The sequence below is a fragment of the Anser anser genome (genome assembly GCF_964211835.1).
Source record: "Anser anser genome assembly, contig: HAP1_SCAFFOLD_313, whole genome shotgun sequence".
Taxonomy (NCBI): Eukaryota; Metazoa; Chordata; class Aves; order Anseriformes; family Anatidae; genus Anser; species Anser anser.
The window spans coordinates 38,611-48,962 of NW_028153701.1; the positions used below are offsets into that span (position 1 = coordinate 38,611).

Below are 10,352 nucleotides of genomic sequence, written 5' to 3' on the forward strand. Positions count from 1 at the left end.
AAAGTGCTCTCAGCGGAAGCCTTTGGGTACACCTGAACTCCCTGGGGGAGCCTTTACGCAACCCCACACTCAACAGGACTCTGCGTCTTCACTCTTTCCTAACAACCCTAAACATAACCCTAACCGCAACAAGAAGCTGAACCCGAGTTAGACCCGAAAAAACATGTACGGTGCCACTTTATGCCATCAAAAAGTGCTCTCAGCGGAAGCCTTTGGGTACACCTGAACTCCCTGGGGGAGCCTTTACGCAACCCCACACTCAACAGGACTCTGCGTCTTCACTCTTTCCAAACAACCCTAAACATAACCCTAACCGGAACAAGAAGCTGAACCCGAGTTAGACCCAAAAAAACACGTACGGTGCCACTTTCTGCCATCAAAAAGTGCTCTCAGCGGAAGCCTTTGGGTACACCTGAACTCCCTGGGGGAGCCTTTACGCAACCCCACACTCAACAGGACTCTGCGTCTTCACTCTTTCCTAACAACCCTAAACATAACCCTAACCGGAACATGAAGCTCAACCCGAGTTAGACCCGAAAAAACACGTACGGTGCCACTTTCTGCCATCAAAAAGTGCTCTCAGCGGAAGCCTTTGGGTACACCTGAACTCCCTGGGGGAGCCTTTATGCAACCCCACACTCAACAGGACTCTGCGTCTTCACTCTTTCCAAACAACCCTAAACATAACCCTAACCGGAACAAGAAGCTCAACCCGAGTTTGACACGAAAAAACACGTACGGTGCCACTTTCTGCCATCAAAAAGTGCTCTCAGCGGAAGCTTTTGGGTACACCTGAACTCCCTGGGGGAGCCTTTACGCAACCCCACACTCAACAGGACTCTGCGTCTTCACTCTTTCCTAACAACCCTAAACATAACCCTAACCGCAACAAGAAGCTGAACCCGAGTTAGACCCGAAAAAACACGTACGGTGCCACTTTCTGCCATCAAAAAGTGCTCTCAGCGGAAGCCTTTGGGTACACCTGAACTCCCTGGGGGAGCCTTTACGCAACCCCACACTCAACAGGACTCTGCGTCTTCACTCTTTCCTAACAACCCTAAACATAACCCTAACCGCAACAAGAAGCTGAACCCGAGTTAGACCCGAAAAAACACGTACGGTGCCACTTTCTGCCATCAAAAAGTGCTCTCAGCGGAAGCCTTTGGGTACACCTGAACTCCCTGGGGGAGCCTTTACGCAACCCCACACTCAACAGGACTCTGCGTCTTCACTCTTTCCTAACAACCCTAAACATAACCCTAACCGCAACAAGAAGCTGAACCCGAGTTAGACCCGAAAAAACACGTACGGTGCCACTTTCTGCCATCAAAAAGTGCTCTCAGCGGAAGCCTTTGGGTACACCTGAACTCCCTGGGGGAGCCTTTACGCAACCCCACACTCAACAGGACTCTGCGTCTTCACTCTTTCCTAACAACCCTAAACATAACCCTAACCGGAACAAGAAGCTCAACCCGAGTTAGACCCGAAAAAACACGTACGGTGCCACTTTCTGCCATCAAAAAGTGCTCTCAGCGGAAGCCTTTGGGTACACCTGAACTCCCTGGGGGAGCCTTTACGCAACCCCACACTCAACAGGACTCTGCGTCTTCACTCTTTCCTAACAACCCTAAACATAACCCTAACCGGAACAAGAAGCTGAACCCGAGTTAGACCCGAAAAAACACGTACGGTGCCACTTTCTGCCATCAAAAAGTGCTCTCAGCGGAAGCCTTTGGGTACACCTGAACTCCCTGGGGGAGCCTTTACGCAACCCCACACTCAACAGGACTCTGCGTCTTCACTCTTTCCTAACAACCCTAAACATAACCCTAACCGCAACAAGAAGCTGAACCCGAGTTAGACCCGAAAAAACACGTACGGTGCCACTTTCTGCCATCAAAAAGTGCTCTCAGCGGAAGCCTTTGGGTACACCTGAACTCCCTGGGGGAGCCTTTACGCAACCCCACACTCAACAGGACTCTGCGTCTTCACTCTTTCCTAACAACCCTAAACATAACCCTAACTGGAACAAGAAGCTCAACCCGAGTTAGACCCGAAAAAACACGTACGGTGCCACTTTCTGCCATCAAAAAGTGCTCTCAGCGGAAGCCTTTGGGTACACCTGAACTCCCTGGGGGAGCCTTTACGCAACCCCACACTCAACAGGACTCTGCGTCTTCACTCTTTCCTAACAACCCTAAACATAACCCTAACCGCAACAAGAAGCTGAACCCGAGTTAGACCCGAAAAAACACGTACGGTGCCACTTTCTGCCATCCAAAAGTGCTCTCAGCGGAAGCCTTTGGGTACACCTGAACTCCCTGGGGGAGCCTTTACGCAACCCCACACTCAACAGGACTCTGCGCCTTCACTCTTTCCAAACAACCCTAACCCTAACTCTGACTCCTACACCCTAACCCTAAACCTTGTACCCTAAGTATAAACCCTAACCGCCGACTCCTAATCATAAACCCCAGGACTAACCATAAACCCCAGGACTAACCGTAGGTCTAACCCGAGGCCTAAGCCTAACGCTAGGCCGAACCCTAGGCCTAACAATCGTAAGCCTAAACCCTAAACTCTAAGCCTAAACCGTAACCCTAACCTCTAACTCTAAGCCTACCCCTAAACCCCAACCACAAACCCTAACCCCTAACCCTAGGCCCTAACCCTAACTCTAGGACTAACCCTAGGCCTAGGCCTAGGCGTCGGTCTAACCCGAGGCCTAGGCGTAACCCTAGGCCTAAGAATCCTAACCCTAAACCCTAAGCCTAAACCCTAACCCTAACCCCTGACTCCTATACACTAACACTAAGCCTGACCCCTACACCCTGACCCCTACAGCCTGACCCCCGACCCCATCCCCGACCCCTGACCCTTTGCTTAACATTTGGCCTAGGCCTAGGCCTAACCCCAGGCCTAAGCCTAGGCCTAAGAATCCTAAACCTAAACATTAAACCCTAACCCTAACCCTAAGCCTAAGCATAACCCTAACCCTAACAGCACTGAAATAACCCTAACCCTAAACCCTAACCCCTGACTCTGACCGTAACCCTTTGCTTAACCCAAGGCCTAGGCCTAGCCCTAGACCTAACCCTAGGCCTAAACCTAGGTCTAGGCCTAACCCTAGGTCTAGGCCTAGGCATAACACTAGGCCTAAAAATCCTAACCCTAAACCCTAACCCTAGGCCTAAGAATCCTTACCCTAACCCTAAACCCTAACCCTAACCCAAACCCTATGCCTATCCCTAACCCCTGACCATGACCCTAACCCTTTGCTTAACCCTTGGCCTAGGCTTAGGCCCAGACCTAACCCTAGGCCTAAGAATCCCAAACCTAAACATTAAACCCTAAACCCTAACCCTTACCCTAATAGCACTGAAATAACCCTAACCCTAAGCCTAACTCTAACCCCTAACCCCTGACCGTGACCCTAACCCTAACCAGCAACCTAGCCAGCAACCTCTGCTAAATATCCCTCCAGTAAGTGAATTCCAAGCACTTAAAATCTAGAAATCCAGAGACTCCAACCTGCCCAAAGAACCCTGCAACTGACTGAAGGAAAAACAAAGCACTTACCCCAAAGAGCAGCCCAGGCAGAATGAGCTCTCTGACGGCATACCTGGGGCTCATATACCATTTGGCCCCGCCCAGCACCCAAACCCAATCACCTGGGAAAGGGGAGGGGCAAAGCACAAGAAAGGAGAAAGAGCACGAGCAGCAGCTGTGGTGTGTGTTATTTTTTTCTTTTTTAATCTGGTTTAGCTCAACAGCATGCAGACTGCAGACAAGAGAACGGGGGTGTTTCTAGAAGCAACAATCCCCAGGCTTTTGCTTCAGCTTTGAATATTGAAAGGACAATATGGCCAAGCAAGTAACTGAAACTTTTTCAACTGGGATTAGCTCAACTTTTCTTTGCACAGGAAGAAAAATCTAGGAGCACGACAGATTACATGCCAAAAAAAAAAAAGAATTCAATGTAGTAACATCACTCGCAGGAAAAATCAGGCACTTGAGTAGGCTATCTGAAAACCAAAAGGCTGCGCTGATTACTGCGAAGGACAAGAATATTCTAGTAAGCGTTCTTTTAAATCCATGGAAAATTTCGGATTTACCTCAATTTGGCTTCATGAAAACTGAAACTTGCAGTGCAAAGATCATTCATAAGAGCTGTAGCAGCTGAGCTTTTTAGGCACGGATTTGGTCACCTTTCTGGATAATGTTCGGCTCTCTCCCCCTTCCCCCACCAAGAGAAAAAGCTTAAAGACCACAAACTGGGACTTCTGGGAGGCGTGACCCCGCTTCTCCCCGCGCCTAACACACACCGTTTGTTCGCCACGCTGAACTTTCCCCGTGACCGCATCACGGAGCCCCGCTGCTGGTGTTTGTGCCTGGGAGTTTGACGCACTTCCCCGAACTGGATGCAACGAGCATCTTCCGTTGTGACGGGCGTCGGGGCCAACGATGTCCCCTGCCGGCTGTGCGGCCCTGCTGGCAGCACCCCCAGCTCTCACACACCCCCCAACCCCCATTTTGGGGTCCGCCCCCCCCGTCCTCGGCGGGAGGGGGTTCTTCCAGGAGCAGACGGACCGTTGTTCGGTCCTGGCTGGAGCTGAGGCTCTGCGAGGCTTCGCTTTTCTTCTTCCCTCGCTCCGCCTTCATTTCCAAGCTCAAACTCGCAGCCAGCGGCAACCTGCGTGGCCCGGCCCCGGCTCGGGCAAAGGCCGCCCTCGCACCCCGGAGCCCACGCGGCCGCCCGGCACCGCAGGACTACAGCTCCCGGCATGCCTCGGGACGGAGCCGTCCGCCCAACCCAGGGGGACTCCGCCGCCCTTCCCTGCCCCTCTGCCGCCCCCCGCCGCTTCCGCCCTGCGTTCCTCCCGGCCAATCAGGGAGCTCTTCCGCCCTCAGGGAAGGCAGGCCGTGACGCCGCTTCCGCCCTGCGTTCCTCCCGGCCAATCAGGGAGCTCTTCCGCCCTCAGGGAAGGCAGGCCGTGACGCCGCTTCCGCCCTGCGTTCCTCCCGGCCAATCAGGGAGCGCTTCCGCCCTCAGGGAAGGCAGGCCGTGACGCCGCTCCGCCCTGCGTTCCGTCCGGGATCTGGGCCCCCCGGAAGCCTCGCAGCGCCCCCCCAGATCCTGCCCCCCCTTCCCTCCCCCCACGCCCTCCCCCAGCCCCACCCAAGCACGCTCACAGGAAGGTTCTGGAAGGTTTATTCTGGGGGGGGGGGGGGGGTGCAGGTTGGGGGTGGGGGGTGAGGTGGGGTCTCCGGGGGGGAGGGGGAGGGGCTGAGGAAATTGGGGGGGGGGCGGGGGGGTCACGGGGCGGCGTCGGGGCCGGCGTCGGGGGGGCAGTCGATGAAGTCGGCCAGCATGGAGGCCGTGGGTCGGCGGCCTGGGGGCACGGCGGGGTCAGCGCCTGACCTCTGACCTCTGACCCCGCGGACCCCCCCCCCCTCCCCCGCTGCCCCTCCCCCTCCGCCTCCGTCCCCCCCCCCCCAAACCGCCCCCTTCGCACCCAAACTGCCCAAAAGCACCCGATCTTACCCCAAAACCGCCCCGTTCTCGCCCAACCTGCCCGGGCGTGCCCCAAGCTGCCCCATTGCCATGGGAACTGCCCCCCCCCCCGCCCCAAAGCGCCCAAAGCGCCCCGTTGGCACCCAAATTGCCCCAACCGCCCGATCTTGCCCCAAAGCGCCCCATTTGCCACCCAAATTGCCCCAAACCGCCTGATCTTGCCCCAAAGTGCCCCAAAGCGCCCCGTTTGCACCCAAATTGCCCCAAACCGCCCGATCTTGCCCAAAGTGCCCCGTTGGCACCCAAATTGCCCCAAACCGCCCGATCTTGCCCCAAAGCGCCCGTTTGCACCCAAACTGCCCCAAACCCCCCATCCTGCCCCAAAGCGCCCCGTTTGCACCCAAACTGCCCCAAACCCCCCCATCCTGCCCCAACCGCCCCGTTTTCACCCAAATTGCCCCAAACCGCCCGATCTTGCCCCAAACCGCCCCGTTTTCACCCAAATTGCCCCAAACCCGCCCAGTCTTGCCCCAAACCGCCCCCCCCCCCCCCCCACTCACCTCCCCCTTGCCCGGGGGGGTGGGGCTCCTCCTCCTCCTCCTCCTCCTCCTCCTCCGCCAGCTGGGGGGGCTCCGGGGGGGTGCGGGGGGGGCTCGGGGCTGCCCCCGTCCCCTTGGGCCCCTCGGGTGGGGGCTCCGGAGGCGGGAGGGCGCAGCTTCCAGGGCCGGGGGGGGGCCCTCGGGGGGCGGTGGGGGGGGCTCGGGGCTGCCCGGGGGGGCTGCCCTTCGTCCCCCGCCCCTCCTCCTCCTCCTCCTTCTTTGCCGGGGGCTTCTCGGCCCCCTCTTCCTCCCCTTCCTCCTCCTCCTCCTCGCAGGGGGGGGGCTGCCCTTCATCCACCTCCATCAGCAGGGCGCCCGTCTCCTCCTCCTCCTCCTCCTCCTCTTCCTCCTCCGGCACTGTCACTGCCGGGGGGGCTGGGGCAGGGGGGCCTTCCTCGCCGCCGCCGCCGCCGCCTTCCTCCTCCTCCTCTTCCTCCTCCTCCTCCTCCTCCGAGAGGCCTTCGTCCTCCTCGAAGTCCTCCTCCTCCTCCTCCTCCTCCTCGAAGTCCTCCTCGCCCAGCTCTTCTCCAGCTCGTCCTCCTCCTCCTCCTCCTCCTCCCTCCTCGAAGAACTCTTCCTCCTCCTCCTCCTCCTCTTCCTCGCCGAACTCCTCTTCCTCCTCCTCCTCCTCCTCCTCCTCTTCCTCCTCCTCCTCCTCCTCCTCGCTGCTGTTGATGTTGATCACGGCCGGGTCGGGCTCCCCGGGCTGCTCGCCCTGGGGGGGGGCCACCGCCGGGGCCGGGGGGGCCGCGGCCCCCAGGAGCGCCATGGGGGAGGCCGGCGGGGCTGGGGGGGCGCCGGGGGAGGCGGCGGGGGGGGGCAGCAGCGTTTGGGGCTGCGGGGGGGCCGCCGGCAGGCCGGGGGGCGGCGGGGGGGAAGGACGCCCCCTTCGGCTTCATCCAGGGCGGGAGGGGCTCGGGGAGGGCGAGCGGAGGGGGGCGAGGAGGAGGGAGGAGGGAGGGGGGGGGCAGGGGGGGTTTGGGGGGGGCGGCGGAGGGGGGCGACGGCGGGGCCCCCCCCGCTTGGGGACGATGACGACGCTGTCGTCGGAGTCGCTCTCGAGCGAGATCTCCACGTCCGACGGCTCCTCCTTGTCGTAGTGCACGAAGACCGGGCGGCGGGGGCGCCCCCCCGCGCCCCCCCCCCGCCGCCGCCTCCTCGCCCCCCCGGCCGCCGGCACGGCCTGGGGGGGCTCCTCCGGCGGCTGGGGGGGCGCCGGGGGGCGGCGGCCGGGGAGGGGGGCGCGGAGGAGGAGGAGGAGGAGGAGGAGGAGGAGGAGGAGAGGAGGAGCGGGGCCCCCCCCCGGGAAGGCGGGGGGGGCGGGGGGGCGGAAAGGGGGCGGGGGGGGTCGGGGGGGGCCTGGAGGAGGGGGGGGTGCAGGGGGGGCACCCAGGGGCGGGCCAAGGCGTTGGCGATGACCAGGGCTTCGGTGCAGACGGAGGAGAAGGGGCGTGGAGGGGGGGGGGGGGTAATTAACGGGGGGGTATTAAGAGAAGGTTAATTGGGGGGGGGGTAAGTGGGGGGCGGGGGGGCTCGGGGGAGGGAGCCTGGCTGGGAAATGGGGGGGCAGGAGGCACGGCGGGTCCCGGGGGGGTAAGGGGGGGTCAGAAACACCGGGGGGGCTTAATTTGGGGGGGGGGGTCCCAATTGGGGGGGACCCCGAATTTGGGGGGGGATCCCTAATGTGGGGGGGGGATCCCTAATGTGGGGGGTCCCCGAAGGGGGGGAGTCACTAATGTGGGGAGGTGATTCCCAATTGGGGGGGGTCCCTAATTCGGGGGGGGGGGGGTCCCAGATTTGTAATTTGGGGGGGCGGATCTGTAATTGGGGGGGGAGGAATCCTAATCGGGGGGGGTCCCTAATTAGGGGGGGGGTCCCCAATTGGAACAGAGGATTTGTAATTGGGGGGGGGGGGGGGGGGAATCCCAATTGGGGGGAGCCCTAATTAGGGGGGGGTGTCCCTAATTGGGGGGGTGTCCCTAATTGGGGGGGGTGTCCCTAATTGGGGGGGGGTCCCCAGTCGGGGGGGTCGCGGTCGGGGCCTCACCTGCAGGGCGGGGTCGCGCTGCCCCTGGGTGAAGGCGCGCAGGGCGCAGTGCAGGGGGGGGGCGCGGGCGGGGGCGGGGGCGAGCAGCAGGGCCAGCAGCAGGCGGTGCAGCGCGGCCCGGCACCGGGCGCTGCCGTACGGCGAGGCGGGGGGGGGGCCGGGGGGCCCCGGCGGGCGGCGCGGCGTCCTGGGGGAGCCGCAGGCCAGGGGGACCACCAGCTCCTGCAGGCGCTGCGGGGGGGGGGGGAACAGCGGTTTGGGGGGAAAAGGAGAAATTCGAAATTTTAAATTTTAAATTTGAAATTCGAAATTCGAAATTTGAAATTTGAAATTTGAATTTTGAAAGGAGAATATAGGTAGTAATGAGAAACACAGGTTACAACAGAAATTATTAAAAGAAGGAAAAGGAAAAAGAAAAAAGAAACAGAAAATGAAACAGGAAACGTCAAATTTGAAATTAAAATTTAACCAATAACAAAATTTGAAATTTGGAATTTGAAACAAGAATATAGATAGAAACGAGAAAATCAAGTTACAACAGAAATTATTAAAAGAAGGAAAAGGAAAAAGAAAAAAAAACTAAAAATGAAACAGAAAACGTCAAATTTGAAATTAAAATTTAACAATAACAAAATTTGAAATTTGAAGTTGAAATATTGAAAGGAGAATATAGGTAGAAACGAGAAAATCAAGTTGCAACAGAAATGATTAAAGAAGGAAAAAAAAAACAAAAAAAGAAACAATGAAAAGCCCAAAACATCAAATTTAGAAGTAAAAATTCACAATAATGAAATTATTTGAAATTTGACATTTGAAATTTTGAAAGGAGAATATAGATAGAAATCAGAAAAACAAGTTACAACAGAAATGATTAAAAGAAGAAAAAGGGAAAAGAAAAAAGAAACAAAAAGTGAAACAGAAAACGTCAAATTTGGAATTAAAAAAACAAAATCTGAAATTTGAAATTTTGAAAGAAAAATATAGATAGAAATGAGAAAATTAAGTTACAACAGAAATGATTAAAAGAAGGAAAAGAAAAAAAATGAAACAAAATGTCAAATTTGAAATTAAAATTTAACAACAAAATTTGAAATTTCAAATTTTGAAGTGGGAAAAAGGGTACAACAAAAATTACAACAGAAACGACGAAAAAGGGAAAAGAGAGAAAAGGAAACAAAAGAAAACAAACAGAAAACAGAAAGCAGCAAATTGGAAATTAAGATTTAACAATAACGAAATTTGACGTTTAAAATCTTGCAATAAATAAATAAAAAATGAAATAGAAATACATGCAAAAAAAATAAGGTTTTAAAAATAACATTTAAATTTTCAGAAATCAAATTCAAAATAAAAGATAAAAACAAAAACCGAAAATGAAACGAGCAAACAAACGAACAAAGGAATAAAACCGAAAATCCAAACTTAAAAGTCGAAATAAACGAGGAGCCCCAAATCCCCCCAAACTCCCCCCAAACGGAGCAGCCCCCCCCCTGCCCCCCCCGTTCCCCGTACCCGGTGCGTCTCCTCCTTGATCAGCGGCCCCCCCGTCAGGATGATGTGGCGCAGGGCTGGGGGGGGGGGCACGGGGGGTCACCGGGGGGCAGCGAGCTCCCCCCAGCCCCCCCCAATTTTACCCCCCCCCCCAATTTTACCCCCCCCCCATTTTACCCCCCCCCCATTTTATTCCCCCCCCCCATTTTAGGTCTTTTCCCCCCGACTTCGGGTCCTTCCCCCAACTCGAGAGCCCCAACGGTACATTTTGCCCCCCGCCCCCCAAATTCTGCCCCCCCCCCCCCCAATTTTTGCCCCCCCCCACCTCGCAGGGCCGCCAGGCAGACGTCGCTGTTGGCCGCGGGCTCCACCTTGCGCTGCAGCGAGGGGGGTCGCCGCCGCCCCCCCCCCCGTCCCCCAGCTTGGGGCGCTTGGGGGCGCTGGGCTTGGGGTCGGCCTTCAGCTGGGGGGGGCGCGGGGGGGTCAGGGGGGGGCAAAGGGGGGGGCAAAGGGGGGGGGCAAGGGGGGGTCCTGAGGGATTTGGGGGGGCATGGGGGGGTCCAGGGGGTCTTGGGGGGGGTCTGGAGGGTCAAGGGGGGGGGGGGGGCTTTGGGGGGGGGCCTTTGGGGGGCCCGGGGGGGGACTTTGGGGGGTGGGAGGGGTCCTGGGGGGGGTCCCCTAAATTCTAGGGGGGGGAACC

General features: G+C 57.5%; 1 protein-coding gene across 1 annotated transcript in view; it reads right to left on the reverse strand.

Annotated features, from left to right (window-relative positions):
• Nucleotides 1–5,316: 5,316 nt before the first annotated feature.
• Nucleotides 5,317–10,352, reverse strand: part of LOC310891607 (uncharacterized protein) — a gene marked incomplete at both ends in the record, with an annotated part of 6,073 nt that continues 1,037 nt past the window's right edge. The window contains 8 exon segments of the mRNA XM_083853855.1: nucleotides 5,317–5,393; nucleotides 6,160–6,949; nucleotides 7,082–7,330; nucleotides 7,471–7,558; nucleotides 8,160–8,392; nucleotides 9,674–9,729; nucleotides 9,978–10,041; nucleotides 10,044–10,115. Of these exon segments, the coding sequence (XP_083709981.1) occupies nucleotides 5,317–5,393; nucleotides 6,160–6,949; nucleotides 7,082–7,330; nucleotides 7,471–7,558; nucleotides 8,160–8,392; nucleotides 9,674–9,729; nucleotides 9,978–10,041; nucleotides 10,044–10,115 (1,629 nt within the window).